The sequence below is a fragment of the Corvus kubaryi genome, unplaced genomic scaffold, assembly GCF_017639235.1.
Source record: "Corvus kubaryi isolate FWS band 111438036 unplaced genomic scaffold, C.kubaryi_AGA036_p1.0 split1-131, whole genome shotgun sequence".
NCBI classification, from domain to species: Eukaryota; Metazoa; Chordata; class Aves; order Passeriformes; family Corvidae; genus Corvus; species Corvus kubaryi.
This window is the reverse complement of record NW_024582073.1, coordinates 13,335,842-13,354,919: the sequence shown is the minus strand read 5'-3', so window position 1 is coordinate 13,354,919 and position 19,078 is coordinate 13,335,842. Positions and strand designations below refer to the sequence as shown.

The following is a 19,078-nucleotide window of genomic DNA, read 5'->3' as shown; positions in this document are numbered from 1 at the left end:
CCAGTAGGAAGGAAGAACATTGTTATGCTCAGTGTCATTTCTGCAATTGAACTTGTAGCTCTCCAGCAGGAAAAAAGGAAGTCAGTGTTTGTTTCAGGCATAAACTGGTTATAAGCCTCTCAGTGCAAAAGAAGTGCTCAATACATTGTGTTTAATATTTCTCTGATGCATTTGTATCCTGTCTCTGAAAATTGTCTTTTGTTTGGTTTTGCATGTTGTACTGTCTCTTCTATTGAGTACAACAGCTTATGAAAAGGATTTTGTATGATTTACTGGCTGTTGAATTTGTCTACAGGTAAAATACTAGCTTACCTTCAATAAAAACAGTGAACATTTTTCAGACAGAATTGAATGTGGCTATTTTCTCCTAGAACATATTTATACAATATTTATTATATTGTTGAGGGAAGAGAAAACTCAAGGCAGTCTGGTAGGCTGAATTAAAAAAAGGCCCATTATGGGGAGGGGTAATTTTCCCATATTTGGTAAACATGTTATATTAAATAACAAGCAATTGGAGGACATTGTATCAGGAATCTGTTGGCTTCATGTGACCAAGCATTCCTGTGGATCCGAACAAGGCAAAATTTTCCTGATTTCTGCTAAAACATTTTGCATACCAAATGATGAATGGTATCACATTTTTTTTTTGGAGTAACTCCTATTAAGAAGCAACATTTTATTTATGTGTGTGTATTTTATTTATTTATGTGTGTTTATGCACAAAGCTTTTGTAGAGTTGCTTAGATTCTAGTGAGTTACAGTATCTCCAATTGAATATGTAATTATGGAGATATTATTTCCTTTAGTTTCAACACATTTCCTGTCTCTCTTGTCCCCTAACAGAAGGGAAAGTATTTTCCTGGCTGTGAATTGAGCGTGCAAAACCACAGTCTGGTGGTTCTCCTTGTAGACCACTCAGCGAGGTGCTAAAAGTGATTATGTTCACTTTGCACGTGCCTCAGGCAGGACTTGCAAGCTGTGTTAAATATTTGCACCCATACAAAATCTCAAGACTGACTTAAGAAATCATCTTTGTTATCTTCCTGATTAGCTAATGTCTCACCAAAGGCTGCAGCTTCAGCTTGACATGTGCTGCAGTTTGTTCTCCTGTCTTGTGCTTGTGCAAGGGACCGGGGGGGGGGGGGGGTGGGCAGGGAAGCTTTGGTTGGAGTAGGGAAGATGCTCATGAAAAGAGAGAGGTTTTCAAGTTAGTTTGCAGTCTCAGAGGTGACAAGAAGACACAATGCAGCAGACATGGCTGTATGTTCGACCTGATTTCCTTGTTTTTGCTTGTAGCCTCTCTGAGGTGTGGCTTCTATCAGCCACATCTTCATGTGGGTGGGTAATTCGCTGCACTGTAGAAACAGATTAATCAGGCTAATGTACAGTGCGAAGGCAGAGCAGCGTGCAGGTGGCACTCTTAGGTTTGGATCAAGATAATGGGCATCACTGAACAAATCCTAACTGGCATTTTTGAAGGAAAAATGTAACATGAAACTGTTGCCCAGGTTTGTTCTTTCTAAGTTGCCATCTGACCTAGTTTCGACAAGGTAGAAAATGGTTCTCAAAAACTCTTCCTCCCTTCTGGGTTTTACTGGGCTACTGCAGGTGTTTTTCATATGTAGGTTAATGGGCCTGTGCTCAGTTATTGTTATATGAACTCAGCATTTACTGATGTGGTTTATTGTGTAGCAATACATATGGGATAAAAAAAATATTGTGAGAAAATGTAAATCTTCAGATCCCATTTGTATCAAGATGTCTGTGTGAAAAATGGAGCTAAAATCCTACTTGTCTTCATTTTAATTTTATGTAGTTGCTTGTGTTTTGTTTCTTTGGATATCTTTTATTTAGCAATTATGTGCACTCTTATTTGTGCTCGTGACTGTACTGGTTTTTTGTGCATACTTAGAAGTATACAATTCTGACAAATGCTGATCTAATTTGAAAAGTGCAAGTGGGTGTTAAAGCATATAAAATATTCTCTCCTTTTTTGACAGCCCTTACCCTCTTGCTCTCTCTTTTTTGGAGTCATTTCAAATAGGCCTGCAGGTAGAAAGCCCTTTCAGGTAAGAAAAGCATGTGCTTGTGTTCATTTAAGGAGTTTTTTTTTATAGTGTATATGAAGTTGGATATGACCGAGAGTCGGCAGGAATTAGTTGTTACTTGTTTATAGAATAAAAGGAATACTAGCTTTTAGAGTAAAAAGCCGTGAGAATTCATGTTCTGGAGCTGGTTATTCATTTGTCATCCCGCTTGTCTGCATTTATGGAATTGCCTATTCTTGTTTGGCCTGGAAAGGCACAAGTAAATGATGGCAAAAGGAATGATTCATTTAAAGGTGGTTCTTTGGTACCATCATAGGATTGTACTTCTAGTAAAGTAGATTTCTCTATTGTCTCTGCATGTATTTGCAGAATTTTATTGTAATTTGAAAAAATGTACTTGGCTCTCAACTTTCCTGTTATTAAAGTTGTTTGTTTTTTTTTAAACTTATTTTACAGTTTCTGTAAGTTGTTGTGTTTCTTTATTTGGAATAGTATATAGTTAATTTTTGCTTTCGTCTAGTGCTCTTGCAGTTCTGTCTTTGGCTTTCAATAGTGGTATAATATTTATTTTAATTGCCAAGCTAAAGGAATTTTATTAATCAGGTTTTACTACAACAGATAAACCTTTGTAAGGGATCAGTAAATCAATAACCATGTGATCTTGTATCAAACAAGGGAATTTAAAGGACCCAAGTGTTTAAGTTTGTTTGTTGTAACTTACTTGTTGTAACCCAAGTGTAAGTAAGTTTGTGTTATTCTGGTGAAAAAAAAAAGAACAAAGAAGCTGTTGCTGAGATTAAATTTTACTGCCAGTAATTTATGTTATCTACTGACTTTTATATTCTCAAAACCTGTAGATTTAAAAGCGCAAAGAAACTTAATTGTTTACACGACTACATTTAGTAAATTTAAGCAATGTTTGTTGCTTTGATTTCTTTGTGTTAATTTGCTGCTTGAGACTGATTAAGTACTGTTACTTAAAAATGTTAACAGTTTTAGTCTGCTTACCAGGTAAGCTACTCCTGGCAAGTGTTAGAGACAAGGTTTTAATTGATTGCATTAAAGCCTACCTTTAGGCAATGCCCATCAGCGTGCAGTTCCATCAGGAACAGCTGATGCCGTTCAGAAGAGGTTGGAATTCTTTTCAGTGTTCTGTTTAAGTCCTGAATTTGCTTCAGAGTTTGAACCTTCTGTGAGGTGTTGCTGTGGGCAGTTACCAACGAGCTTTGGGCTCAGTACTTTCCATATTAAGGTAGAACTTCTTTCAGTTTAAGAATCTATCTTGGGATAGATTTGGGTTTTTCAGGGTGTTCATTGCATTAATTCTGTATATTAATTTCACTTCAGTTAATCTGATTTTGGTTGCTTGTCTTTATTAGTGCATGTCATATATGCAGTCATTTCTACAGCTTTCCAGTCAAAATATGGATAAAGTTGAAGGTATCTAGGGTTGCAAATAATTCTTGCAATACATTGAATATTTTTTTGTAAGGTGCTTTTGTTACACTGCTCTTAAGTAGATCAATAAAACTGATGGTTTACTATCTTGTCTCTTTTTCTACTATTTCCATACCCTTCTCTTTCCCTTTCCCCTGCTCCTGACTGCAAGTTAGCTAATGGCATCTTGAATCTTATTTTTGACAACTGTAGTTGTAGTGCAGTAACTTATGTAACACTTTTTCATTAATTACTTTTTTGGCTTGTAAAAACATTTTGAAAAAAACCCTGTCTTTTCTTCATTCTCCTTCTGCACATGAACATTGATAATTCTTCTCAAAATATTTTAAAACTTGGTTAATGTCATAAAGCCATATAAAACTTTTTAAATGTGTTAATCCCCAGAGAATCTCAGATGTCTCAGTTTTTAAATCACTGAAAGCAAAGGTGAGGCTTCTTACTAAAACAACATGGAATTTTACTGGAGCTTTAGAAAACTAGCAGTGCCAGAAAGTTTCTTTGCTCTGGCTATGGGACAAATGCGTAGACTTTTGCAATAGATCTCACTTAAAAGTGTGGGTTATCATTTCTTTGGGACTAGACATGGCCCTACAGCTAGATGTTTCGTTTTTTGCCTTTATAAGATTGTGCATACAAAATGTCTCCTTGTGTAAAAAACATTTCTTAAAGAACTACAAGATACAGAGCAATTTTATACAACGTAGTGTAGCTTTAAAAACATTCTTTAAAAAAATTCTTGAATGAACATGCCTGTTCTTGTTGAGATGAATTCTTTCTTCTGGATGGTTATTGCCCTATTTTCAAGCTCCGGGCTTCTAAAGGCCTACCAATTCTTGACACCCTGTTCTCTTAGCATGCCTTAAATTCCACTGAAACTCATCTCTTTTCATTATGTACAATGCATTGGTTCTAACTGATGTGATGGTAAAAACATACGGATTTTGCCTTTTGCATTTACAGACATTCTTTACTATTGACACAAGAAATGCATGTTGAAAGAAAGTAAAACCTGTGCACCGATAATCCTGTTTGGGATTTGATCAGGATTTTCCAAGAGTTTCTTCAGCCTTGCCTTGTTTCTTCTGTTTGTTATCATTTACTTTATATACAGTAAATGTGCTGTGTTTGTTATCATTTACTTTACATACAGTAAATGTGCTGTGTCAGCAACTTCTTTGCTACAGAGTGCTTCCTAGGAGCATTCTAGGAAAACAGGGTGAGGATACAAGATTTTGTAAATAAGGATGACATTTTTATTTGTATTTGTGAATTGGAGCCCTCAGTATTGGAGGGGAGGGGAAGGAAATGATGATGACAGTTGTTATTGTAGAATCTGCCTTTCAAAAGAGATGATAGATGCTGATTGAAAAGGGGACCACTAAATGTCGAACTTGTGCTTTGGGCAAGAATGTCACCATTGCAAGAACACATAATTTGGCCACCTCCCAAAAGCTGAGAGAAGTAAATTAGTAGACTTGCTTAAAAGAAAGATTTCAAATTGAAATTCTGACGTGTCTAGATGGAAGACTTTTTCTTCAATGCCTTGACACGTTCTCCTTTAACCGAATCTTAAGAATACCAAATATAAATTTTAAAGAAGAAAGGAAGAACAAATTGAGAACTCAATTGTTACTAAGCTAGTAGGATAGTGGGTCAGTAGCACAGTCTGGTGTAGGCTGTGTGTACTGTTATCATAGGTAAAGGAAGTGAGAAAATAATTCTATGAGACAGTTGTCCTCTTACAATATGGTGAACGTACTAAGCTTTCAATTTGCTGTGATACCGCTTTGAAGTAAACTATTAAAGCTGTGGTTTTCGAAGTTGGGGTCTCTTCTCATGATAGCCTCATCTTTGTCGCATATGCAAATACTGCTGTTCTTTGATCTGTCTCCAGCATGTTTTCTCCAGAGGGAATTTTTAAATAGGAGTGAAATTTTTCTGAGCATATTCTCCTAGTTAGAAAAATTTTGATGCTTTTTTTTTTTTGATAGTGTTAACCAAGTAAGTTTAAAAACATTTTAGAGGCAATGCTATCTGGCTTTGGTTTGACATTGGTAGTAAAATTTCGCTTGCATGAAGAGAACTTCAGCAACCATTTTAAATGTCAGAAGAGGATTTTTTTTTTAATGTTTCTCTGTTGGCATGGTAACTGGAAACTTTTTCAAGTGTTACCTTATATGTGTTAATTAAAATTTCAGTAAAGCAATGAATTTAATGAAGGGAGAAAACTATTTCCTTTGTTTTTTAGTAGAGCAAATAGAGAATGTAGCATTTTGTTATGGGCAGTAAGGCATAAATGTGCTACCCATTTTCTGGTATCAACTTTATGCTGATTGTGCTTGGTATTTTTCATAAATACAGAATAGAAAAACACTGTCCCCCTGCCCCCAGCAGATGACTTGGTATGAAAATTGCTTTAAAATTGTTAAAGACAGAAAAAGATTTAAAGCAAAGATTTATAGCCTACAAATCACTGTGTTGGTATAGAAAATATTAGAACATTTATGCTGGTTGATAGATGTGACTGACATGGAATAGTTGTTTTTTGGATGTCAGCTTTGTCAGGTATTGCATTTAGGGCATGAGAATAGACCTTGGAGATAAAGTCTGGAGTATGTATGTTCCTTGTATTTGATTAAACCAAAGTGAAATTACAAAGCAAAATACTATTACCAAACATGCTTCTCAGAGATGTGAATGAAGAACTTCAGATGTATTTTATTGTCTATGAAGGCCATAACCCGGCAACAGGACATGCAACAAAACAAGACAGAAACCACAACATATTTGAGAACAATTCTGATTTATTAAACTGGTTTTTTTTTCTATATGTTCTATTTGTAGTGTATTTCTGTGGGAAGCAGAATCACATTTCTTGTGAAATTAACTTCCTGTGCTTTTTGAAAATGGAGTCTAATTGAATGTATTGAAGTAGAATTAATCTTTCATGGTTCTGGTTTATTTTTGTTTATGTTTAATGACAGGCAAATGGCTTTTTTAACTTTAGGAAGTTGCTTCCTCTTTGATATTGAAAATGATGGAGTGCCTGTATGTGTTGATACTTGATGCATTAAGATGAGGTAGTGTAGTGGAAACACTTGCCTGTTGCAGTTTGACTTGGTGCCTGTTTTCCTACTACTGTCTGGTGGGGAGAGCAAATAGCAACAGAAGCTTCAGTAATGCTGTGCAAGAGATCCAGCTCCATTTACAGTATGTGTCCAGCAGAGTTTAAAAAACAAATCTAGGATATTATTTTTCATGCTTTAGTATTTTCAAATATGATAGACACAAATCAGTGTTAGTGTTTGAATTCTTACGTGACAAAACTATACACTAAAATGTTATATTTAAATAAATACAGTGTGTAAATGTCATAAAGTACTTGTAATGAATCTCAGAAGTAAAAGTGTCATCATCTGGAAAAAGCATACTGCTCTTCATTTCTTCTTGACTTTTCCCAGTGCATGTCAGGAACATACAATGGGACTTAAATGAGGACTTAAGAGTAGACTATATATCACTTAATGTCACTGGTTACCTTTAAAGATATCTTATATCAATATTCTTTTGCAATTGGTTATAACCTCAATTGTCACAGTCTTAAATTATAAAAGATCTTTATACTTTCTTGCTCTTTCCTTGGAGCTTTCCTTAAGTATGTCTGTTTCGCCTCTTCAGAAAGTGGTCATCTTGTCTGCCAGTAATAAAAATTTTTAAAAGCCCCTAAAGAAAGCAAAACACTCTCAAACACAAACTCATTTGGCTTTGTGTAGCTAAGTGTCATGGTTTGTCAGCTTTGGGACAGATTCTATTATGCTGCTTTTTTTATAGCCTTGTGTATTTAGTTCTTAATGCATGTTCTGGTGCCAAGGTTTTGGAAAAGGGTCAAAAAAAGTGGAGCTTAAATGAAGGCACAACAAAAATTACAGCAGTGTTTGAGGCAGACATGCACTTAGCAGACACCTTGAGCTTGCTGGTGTATGTTTGTAGAGATGTGGTGTCTCTCAAGGTCTGCTGTTTATGATGTGGACTGAGTGCTGCCAAAGTGGGCTATGCCTGGAACTTGTGACTTCTCTACGCTCATGGGGGGAGAGCCTTGGAGAAAGGACAAGTTGTGAGCTTACCGGCAGTGGTGTTTGAAACTCTTCTTTCAAGTGCTGTGGATTGTTTTATCTGAGTTTGCTATTACATCATCTCCTCCTATAGTATTGCAAATGTCTGTTTTAGGTTTTATAAGGCCACAAAATACACCCGAAAAAACTTGAAAAAACACTTGATAGCTATTAATTGCAACAAGTTGTCTAGGATGCATCCTTGTCCTATACCTCCTAGTAGTGAAAGCCAGGATCTAAAAAATGAGGTGGAGTTTTCCACTCAAGTAGCACAGATGTTGTTCCATTCCATTTTTTCAGTGTATTGGTCCCCTGCCGTGTTGCTGACTGGATTCAGTTGTAGAACGGGGCATGTCAGGACCAGGGCTGAGCAGCAGCACTGTGGCTGTACAGGGCATCTCTCTACTTCTGCGTGGGCTTCCTCCTCCTCCTCCCCTGCACCTTTGCTGTCAAAGATGTTTGTGCAGGCACATAGAGAACAAATGCAGACAGAATCAGTTTCCTGATCGTTCCTGCAGTGGGACTGTACAAATGCGCTTGTGTTGGTACCAGGAAGGAGTTAGTACAGGGACAGAAACCAATGGCAGGGGCACGAACAATTAGGAATCTTGTTAGCATTAGTCTTTGGCTTATTCTGCCTTAGAGCATATGTGAAATTATTGACTTGGCTCTTTCTCGTATCTCAAATATGCTCAGCCTGTTGGGGAGCAGCTGACAGTGTTTGAAGCTGTACAAGTAGTATTTGGCAAGGTGCATTGTTCAAGCAAATGTAGTTTCCCTTATTGTTTTCTTCTGTATGCAATGATGTGAGGTTTGTCTAGAGGTGGAATAGTACTACTTTAAAATTGTAAGCAAATTATATCTAACTCGTTATGATGGCAAGAGCCATGTGTTTGTAGTATGAACTTCTTGTTAAACAATCCATCTGAACTAAATCTAACATGGTAGAACTTATTCTAGGTTTTGGAGTTCTTGTTTAATTATTGCTGAGTTTCCTTTTTTCAACTCTGAGTGATTCCATTGCATGACTTTATGCACAGACTGTATGCTCAGTGTGTGCTCATTGTGTAAGAGCTGCCTTCTATTTTATTCACCACTTTAACAGCTATGAAGTACATACTGGAAAAGTACACCATTTGCTACTGTTTTTATGGGCCCAGAAATACATTTGTCAGACTGGTATCAGCCAAGATGTATCTAAGATATGTGCAGCTATGGTTTATTTTAACATTCTGATAATTGTACATCTTACTATCTGTGCTAAGTTTGAGCAAGAGCACAATGATAATATGGTATCTCCAGAGATGCGTGAGTATTTAATTCTTTAATTTTTAAAAATTCTTTAGTTTTTTTTTTCTTCTTTATAAGATTGGGTTTTTTAAAAGGCTCTTTAAATCTAATTGACATCAAATAAGCCAAGGTGAACTGACACACCATAAGTAGATTTGTCAGCCTGGTTTATCACTTGGAGAAACTCATCATGAGAAAAATATTTAGCAGCATATTAGTAGGAGCAAAACTGCCAGTTATGCGATCTGGGGTTGGAGTGCTAACAGCAGAGCAGTTCATGTAAACTTCTGGAAGTAGGATAGTCCTTAACTAGCCAGCAATCTGTGCTACTAAATTTTCACAAAAGCTAATAGGACTATTTAAAGAAACTGATATTCATACATACTTAAAATTACTGATATGCTGAGCGGGGCTAAAAGGAAGTGTTTCATTATGGTGTTATTAAATAAAATGACTCTATGCATTCAGTACCTTTGTATTTCTGGAAGTATAAGCATAGGCTGGCAAATTTAATACTCAAATGATAGAATCATAACAGATTGTGTATTTTGAAAAGTGCCCTGTTGCTTTATTTTAATCTTCCTATATTGTAAGTACTATGTTACATCTTTTTAATATAGGTTTCAGTTGTGTAATTCTGATATGATCTCTTAAAGTATAAATACATCTTGACAACATGTTGTTACAGGAACTGTGAGGGAACTGATGATGCTACAGATGGTGCTTTCAGAGGATTAAATTTGATTCCTTGGTTGGAACAGTTAATAAGATGCGTACAAGATCAGATGGTGTAGAAGAGTGAAGTAATTCAGTAATGCCAGCAATGTCATGCTTACATGCCTGATTCATGGATATAGGATATGATTATGAATCACATGTGAAAACAAATATATCAGAGGAAACACTGACGCGATTAAAACTTCAAGTTTAAAGATATATACATATATATATAATTTTATATGAAAATAATTAATTTGACTTTATTAAACTCCTCTAATTTTAGAAAATTTCAGTTTATATGTCTGAAAGTGTCAGATGGTTTTTAAATTTTAAACCCACATCTGTAAAACTTTCTATGCTTTTTATTACACTTAAAAAAAAAAAAAAAGTGCTAAAGTCCTTTTCTCCAGTGCTTCCCCCACCTTCCCCATTTTCAGTCTTAGAAGTTATGAAGTACCTTTTCAGTATGAAAAAATCTGTAAGTTTTAAAATATCAGCCATATTATCATGGTTGCTATATTTTGCAGACACTGTCTTCCAAAAAGGAATTTATGCTTCATGCTCCTTCTAGCTCGAGTCATACCTGAAAAGAAATGAGTACACTGAATATTGATTATAGGCTTTCACCAGGTGTCTGGAGATCAGCTTCCAGGTCAATGTGTTAATAAGGATGAATTTCTAAGCAGAATCATCAGATATTTGAAAGTCACCTGTATTTAGCACTTTTCTCATTTCCTGATGAAATTTAGAAAGTGGCTTAAATGCTATGTTGCTGCTCTTTCTTAAGAGCTGACAAATTCTTGGGCAGATTATAGTATATAATCAGGGAAATACTGCATCTTTTCCAGCTTCCTGCTGTTAGAAAAGGGAGAGAGTTGTTAGAAGAGCAGTAAAGAACCAATCAGACCTAAAATACACAAAAAGCTTGCAAGTGTGTTGTTATATGCTCTTAGATGCGTGTTATGCCTTGTCACCAAGTACATATGAATACAAATCTGTAACTTTTTTCATCAGCTTAATGAATGTTCTATTGGCCAATGAACTAAAAATTTCACTAAATCCTTTTTCTCAAATAGGTTTAACTTCTAAACATGTATGGAAAACAAGGTTGTCCTTTTTAATTTTGTTTGAGTGAAGGATGTTTATTCCAGGTGAATTCAGGTCATATTTGAAAGTCTGAAAATCTTTTTTTCTTGGAGCTATTATAATTTTAGGTGTTGATAATCACTATAATGTGCAGAGTACATCATACATTTCTGAAGATGCGTTAAACAGTCCTCACTACCAAATCATGAAAACTGAGATTTACACTACTTTAAGTATTTCCCTTCTTGGTCTTGTACTGATAAATATAAGTAAAGTGAGAGAGACTTTTCTATTTCTGAGAGTAAGTATCAGACATTTGGCATCTTTTTTTTACACTGAGTATCCATCCATATGTGTTTGTAGGTTTGTATAGTAAGTATCATAGAAGTACAAGTACGGTTAGAAGGAGGGAAAAACAGGATTTTAGGGGCTTTTGTAAGACGCATCTCCCAGTTTCCTCTCGTCCTGCTTTGTTAGGGTTGGCAGGAGTTCCTCTTCTAAATCAGTCTACTTTGACCATTGTATACAATAATTGTCGAACTTCCTCTTCCCTTCAAACTGTGTAATTGCTCAGGGAGGGTGTGGGAAGGAGATGGAAAAGCCATGAATTCATCTTCTTGATTTATAGTTAGTCAGACAGAGCAGTGTGGTAATTTTAATAATTAATTTCCTATCAGTCTAAATGAAGTATTTATACTGGTATTTTTGTCTTGACAGAATAATCCTTGGCATGATTAACATATTCAACCCCCTTTTTGCAACTTCCTTTTAAAACAAGCATTGCTGATTTGGAATAGTTGCTTTTAATGCAGTTATATTAAAGCAAAATTAATTTGCCGTCACATCTAGTTCTCTAGAGAATTTCTGTCATATCTTTTCCTTTGAGTTACCGTTTATCTGAGTACGAAGTTCTTAAATATTTTTCTAAGGTAGTGTGTGATGTTTTGAATGTCTTAACAAGTGATCAGAAAATTAAGTGCCTGCTCTTTGTTTTGAAGCTTTTTATCTAGGAAAGGTTAGAAGAGCTTTAATAAACCTGTCTTAACACTTGATTTTGTTAATAACATTATGTGACTGAATTTCTACTTTAAATAAAGTGATCTCACTGATACTTTTTTTTTTCCCCTGTACCTAGAGAATGAAGTTCAGAATTAGACAGCTTTTTTGTGGGTGTGGAGAAAGCAGAGATGAGCTAGTGATGATTTAAGAAAAAAATCAAAGCCTTGCTTGCCTCATCAAGTTTCCATGCGGGGGAAAGAATCTAATTGATCTGTATATATGAAAAGATACTGAAATAGCAGAATAAATGAACACTTTTCAATAGTGACAAAATCAGATTTGAATCTCTCATGTGAAAATTGCTTGTTACATATTGAAGTTGTAGTGATTTATTTTAAGGCTGTTTGAAAGGTAATTTTTTACTGAAGGTGTTTAGCGGATTTTAAAAGAATCATGGCAGTTTTCATGGAGCTTATCTGCAAGTAGTTTGGGGCTTTTGTTGATTTTTTTTTTTTTTTTTTTCTGTTAAACTGCAGTGTTACCAGTCAGTAAGCATTGTACATGTATTCGGAAACAAGTGCTCCAGATACCAGACTTTGCAGTCAGGAGTTTAATTTACGGATTTAATCTACTCCTATTGCATGAGTTGGTAGAAGTTACCTAAATTTCTAATACAGAGCAATGGAAAAGCCTAATGGGAAACTTAACATTTTCAAAATCTTTGGGGACAACAATGTTCTGAATTTCCGTTCTGTTGCACCCCTTCCCCTTGCCATGCTGTCATTAGTATTATTGCATTTTCCTCTTCAGGAACTTCATTTAAGTAACATCAGTGTTGTGGTTAGAAGATAAGGTATTCTACACTTTTTGTCAAAATTTTGTCTTTTTTTTAAAAATGCTTTTAGTGAAAAGATGTGCTGCAATCATGAACTTTTATTTAAATAATTACAGTGAAAAATAATGTCACAAATTACTTTGTCAAGTTAACTGTTAGATGCTGCTCAGCCTACTTGCCATATGGAGGAGTTTAATTATTAAGAGTAGGAGTGATTTGCTTTGGGGCTTTTAATTGAAAGATTAAAAGAAGCTCACTCTGAGTCTGTGTCTCAAGCATTTGAATATTTTAGTGACACCTTATGTAAGGATTTAAGATAAAAACATGTTTGCCTTTACTTTGAATAGCTATTTTGAACATCAGGTAAAATTCTTGAAAACACTTGCTTTTCAATATTTTCATTAATCCCTGTTGTATCTATGACACCCTTATTTGTACTCAGGTCTTCAAAAATTGTTGTTCTCTTAAAGGTTTTTTGCCTCAAAAGGTGTCATTGAATTGATTAAGAAACTGCAGTGTATTAAAGTACATGCAAAACAGAAATGTAAGGAAATAAGAATCCTGGTTAGGTGAAGATTCATTTGGCAGGGGGTTGGAGATATTGTGGACACCTCCCTTTTTGTCTGGAAAATGCAAAGAAATCCACTTCTATCACCATGGCATACTGAAACATAGTTATTTTAAGACAAGAGTATGTACTAGGAAGCTGCTGCTTTATAGTGCCTGCCTTTTCTGTGAGGCTTCCCTTTATCCCAGATGGCTTTTTAGGAATGAGGAATTATAAACCTAGCACAACATGGTACACTTCTGAATTCATCAGTAAAAGGCAGGCATGGAAACCCTGCGGGCTTCCATAGGACTGCCATATGTTATTGTAAAAAAAGTGCTTTTCTTTCTTGGTGAGTGCTGAACATCCTCACAGAACAAAAATGGTGTGTAGTAGTCAGTCTCTTCAAATAACTCCCAACTGCTACACTGCTCTGAGTGAACTCATGGGAAAATTTAAAGGCATTTAACTTTTAATTTGGAAGTGTCTACTTGATTCCAGGCACTTGCAGAAAATCATGAAGCTACTGTGTGTCCCTGTATTCTTAAAAAGGCTCTTTCAGGCATTGAAAAGTTCCAGACTGGAGCTGTGAGCACCTGGTTGGAGTCATTCTTTGAGGCTTGGCACAGCCATAGCTTTTGTGCTCCAGTGTCCATATGCAAAAGGACGTGTGTGAGAGAACTGCAGGCTTATTCCCTGTTTGTTGGTCTGTCAGTCCTTTTTATTCTGAAGTCTGTAACATTTGCAGCTGTTTAGGGAGAAGCAAATGCAAGATGGATGAAAGACTATGAGGTGCATATACCTTTTTGCTTTGGAACCACTTCTGACAGTGTATTCCTAATAAATTTCAGGGGCTTTGCTGAGATGAGTGCTTGAAGATAAGGGCAAAATTAATTTTCCTTACTGGCTTGTGTTGACAACGTCACATTTTAACTTCTGTTGTCTTCAGGAAATGGAATAAAGAGCTGTGAATCTAAAGTTGAGGATAATTTCAAACTGAAACTTTTTTTATAGTCTCACCTTATTTTAGTCTCACTGAAGAAGAGAGGAGTGGGGGGAAAGAAGGGGAAGGGGGAAGGGGTGTGAAGTGTTAGTTTCCCTTTATCTACAAATACAAACTTTTCTTTATCTTGGGTTGGATAACTGTGCTTGGTTCGTTATCAGACTGTCTCCTAAGGGAGACTCCAATGGACTGGTGAAAACGTCCCCCCTTGCCTTAGAGCTGGGAGTCAGTTACTGCCTCAAGGCAGGAGGAAGGTTTGTTTCAAAATCCTCTGCCAAGTTTGTTGAGCCACGAGTCTGACATTTAGTTTTTTAGGAAAAAATTCCTTCCATATTATGACCATTAGTTCTGAAACTTCCTGGCTTCTGAGCAACATGAAAAACTGAGGTATAACATAACTTGTGCCTGGAGTGACATCTGCTGTGCTTTTATCCCTCTTGTCCACCTTCTCTCTTTTGTTTCTTTTGCTAATTCTTCTGTGCTTTTCATTAAAGAAATGCTCAAATTCCAAGGTATTGGCTCACTCCCTGAGTGAATTTATCATCTCTGTTCTTTCCTGTGATCATGATTTTGGACTAAGTGCATTTATGACAACACACCAGACTAGGATGGAGAAATTGGTCTAGATGTTAAATTAGGCTTGTCCTTAAAGTACAAGAGAAGGTTTGGAATCCCAGAACATCTTCAATAGTGTCAATTCAAAGAGGAAAAATTATCAACTAGTCTTATGATTTATTGTGGGGCTTCAGGGCTATATTTATAGTGTTTGCTGTGTCTTGAGACCTTTCCTCTTGGCTTTTGTCTTAGAAACTTTCCAGACATCCAGGTAACTAACCATACTTCATCTAGTATTAATTTGAATTGTTTTTGCCATGCAATTGAGGCAAACTACTGCATGATAGTATATTCTGCAGAACTGCAGATGATTAAATTTCCATCAACTATTTTTTGGATTAGGTAGGGCTCCATAGGTATGCTTGTGAAATGCTTTTCACTTATTCTTTAGGTTGTGGCTTTGTAGTTTGTTTTGAGATTGTTCTCTGAGGAAGGGGATGACCAGTGTTGTCAGTCTGTCAGTCTAAATGCTTAATTTTACCAGATGAAAATAAGCTTGAAAGTAAATATGGATTCTCTCTAGAGTGGGTTAATTTTTATTACAGTTGACATGTGGTCCTACTGTGTTTCTCAGTCCCAAAAAGAGCAATTGGCACTCTATCGGCTCTTAACAGAGAGATCAAGTGTTCTTGGAGCCAGCACATGGGACATTTGAAGCACAAGCAGCCTGTTTATTTCTCTCAAGAAAAGCCATAGCTCTCTAAAGTGCCTTCATGCTTAAATATTCTAAAAAGGTGTATTTAAGATAAGTGCCCTGATTAAGGAACTGATCAACCTCAGTTGTGAGAAAATGTACTCTGAGAAAACCTTTTTAATTTGAAAAACTGGGCTTTCAGCTGAATAAAATTGAAAAACATTTGAGTGGGTGCTTGCTAACTGTGAACACGTGTATCTGAAATTTAATTCCATGGCAGGACAGAATTAAGTACAAATGAAACAAGTTGGATGTGTTTGAGCGATCTGTTTATCTGTTCTGACAATTATACTTTCTTCTAACTTAAAATACAGTGTGGATCAAAACTTGTAATACAAAGATTGTTCTTCTGATATGATTGTATTTAAGTAAAATAATATTTTTTGTTCATGGCCATGGGAATGTAATTATTAGAAGAACTTTGAGGTGATTCATTATTATTGCAAGGGAAATCTTTCAACACCAAGCACCCTGCAATTGCAGGGATAGGTCCTTTAACGCCTCCAATGATAGTAATTTTTTCATTGCAAGGCAAAAATCTAAAGGCTGAGTATTGTGCAAATTAAACCTTTTGTAATAAAACAAAGATGGACAAATAAAATGGATTTTTTTTAAATTTAAAAAAAACCCTACTTCATAAAATATCAGTTGCATTCCAAAGCTGAAAATTATATTGTTTGTGATTCGTCTGGTTTAATATTTAGTAATTAGTAGTAATAATAATAATTAGTATTTTATTAATTAAATATTCAGTAATATTTCATATCTAGTAATTCAGTAACTAATAAATACAGAAATCTGTCTTTGAATTATATGAAATAGTTCTAAAAGCAACACCTCTCAGTTCTCAGACAGCGTCAGTGAAGCGTTCGTTTTTTTTCTGCTGACTTCTGTTTATTTGTTTTCGTTTTTTTTAATTGATACATGGGAACAGATAACAGATTTCTGTTAACTCCTGTATAATAAAACTTAAGTATGAAGTAAGAATGCATTGGCTCATGTCTAGCTGTGGAAACCAGTCCTGTTAATTATGTGTCTGAGATTCCAGCTATGTCATGGTTGTTATCTTTGCACTTCCAGCTTTGTAGCCTTATGGATTCCTTTATCTTGATTTTTAGTTATTTTAAAATTTGTATTAGACAGAAAAGCAGAATCATGCTAATCCAGCTGGTATGAAATCATAAAACAAAAAGAATTATTTTTCTCTGAAAACATTTGATTCCTCTCTTTTTCTAGATGTGCTTCCTTTACTTATATAAGCGAGCCTTTTAATAAATTCTATGGCAACATGAAAGCTTAATTCTTTGATAGATTAGAAGAAGCAAAAATTACTCATATGCTCCCTCAATTTTTACTTGCATTGATATGATTTAAGTGTAATGTAACAGTTTATGGAACTAGTCAGTGCATTTTTATAATGGCTATTACAGTGGGAATTCACTACCTTACTGAAGTTCAACTTTGAAAAAATGACTTCTGTATCCTTCTCAACCTTCTGTTCTTTGCTGGTGTTCAGTACATCAGAATTAGTGAAATAGCTGCTATTAGTTAATGCCAAGGTCTATGCAAGGCCAGCGTGATGATGGTTGATCATCATGCATTGCAGAATTTTGGAGCATTTGGCAGGTACCTTGTAGAAGGGAAAGAACACGGATTTAGCAATTTGATGTGCAAGCTGAGCCATCAGATGTGCGCAAATCATGAGCCTTCAGTAATGAATGCAAATGAAAATGTACTATTTTTGACTTGGAATCCTGCTCTACAGTGGCTGCAGTTTGTGATCAGGGTGTACAGAACAAATACGTCATGTACTACTATCAGCTGAATTTTCTTTGCAGTGTGCTTTCTGCTCTTGCAGTCCCTTGAGTATTTTGTGTTCAGTAGTACTACCTATTTAGAATTTGATCTGCAGTGTGATTGCCATCCCTTTGTTATCTGTTTATGAGGCTATGATTGTATGACGTGACAATTCTTTTTCTTTTCCTCCACTGCTCTTTGTTTAGTCCAGACTTTCAGAAGGGAGGTTGTGAAATGCGGTGACTTTATTTGCCACTGCAATGACATAAGCTAAAGGTTGATGATAAAAGAAAAAGTGGAGATAGTAAGTTACTGGGATGGCAAAAATAACTGGAAGAATCAAAAACTATTCTGATCTATTTTTTGGGACTCCTTCCTGGATAAAAAAAAGAGTTGATTTACACACACAAGCCTTTCACTTTTTTGGTAAGAATTACTATTTTATGGTTAGATTTGACATCTGTGACCTGGTGATTATATGTAGTGAAATACATGTACACGATACAGAAATTTAAACCCTTTCTTTTGCTTGGGAACTTTAGATTCTGAGGTGACAGTAAGTAATATTTCTGGTGGTGTTTTTTTTTTTTTTTTGTCCTCCCCCCTTCAGATCCCTGCAGTTCACTCAGCCCGCCGTGCTTTACTGAGGAGGACCGGTTCAGCCTAGAAGCTCTCCGCATGATCCATAAGCAAATGGATGATGACAAAGATGGTGGTATTGAAGTAGATGAAAGTGATGAGGTAGGAGTAAAATAACTTTACTTGTGCTTACATGAAGTCTTTTTTATCCTTTTGTTTTGTCTAGCTGCTCTTTATCTTTCTGCGCTTGAGTAGTTGTTGCTGTTTTTCTTAAGTCAGCCCTTTCCTCAGACAAATATGGAAGGAAAGTCTAATTTCTATATTTGTCTGAAATGGGATGTTACTGTCCATTGTTCTAGCCTGAAGAAAAGTTTTGTGTGACTATGTATAAAAGTTGCTACTTTTACTTTTTTTTTTTTACTTTTTTTTTGGTGTAAGAGGTGGGCAAATGGTGGTAGGTTTAGCTTGCAGTAAGGTTGATGTGATCCATTGCTTAATGTTACAGTTTCTTTGCTCAAAGTTTTCTTGCTTAAGGCATCACTGGGCTGTCCTATTTACCTTAGATCTGTTGCAGGCACTTCATGGTGCAAATCAGTACCTGTTACAGACAGCAGACTAGAAGAAAGATTTCTGGTTTTGCTTACATTTACAGGCAAGTAGTAAGAACATCGTACTTACTAATGGTAAATTAAGTCCTACGACCTAAGGAAGGTTATGCAGACCTGCCTGAAGTTTTTGTGTCTGTCCTTGAATGAGTTTGGTTGGAGGGCTCCTGGTGGACCTGGCAAAGGACTTACCCTTGCATTTACTCAACTTTACCAGTGGGATTCTCAAAATTACTGGGTAGGAATGGAAATGTCTATGTAGTTTCATTGTGCTTGCTTATTTCGCTTTCTGGCCATTGTTAGGCACACGCTTGAGAACCCAGGGGGAGTGAAGATGTCCCCTAAAAATGAGGGTATTGTCACGTGGTTCTGACACCCATTCTCACTGTAGATGAATGTGAGAAGAATCTAGCCCTGTTTTGTCATCCTTTTTTGTAACATTTAGGGGAAGATTGTTCTCCCTGAATAAGTTATGAATTATCATTTTCAAATTTAATGTGATGCTACTTACTTTTCTGTGTGCCTATGTGCAAACAGCATCAACAGGCCCCATCCAACCTGACTCTGAACTCTTCCAGGGACTGCGTCATCCACAACGCCTCTGCGCAACCTGTTCCAGTGCCTCTCTACCCTCCGAGTAAAGAATTTGTTCCTAACATGTAGTCTAAATCTCTCCTGTTTTAGTTT

The 19,078-nt window shown here is 35.9% G+C and overlaps 1 protein-coding gene across 2 annotated transcripts in view; it reads left to right on the top strand.

The window, feature by feature from the left end:
• Positions 1-19,078, top strand: part of STIM2 (stromal interaction molecule 2) — a 71,620-nt gene that overhangs the window by 18,444 nt on the left and 34,098 nt on the right. For both annotated transcript variants that reach the window (XM_042053596.1, XM_042053597.1), the window contains exon 2: positions 17,818-17,948. In XM_042053596.1, the coding sequence (XP_041909530.1) occupies positions 17,818-17,948 (131 nt within the window). The remainder of the gene's footprint in view (positions 1-17,817; positions 17,949-19,078) is intronic.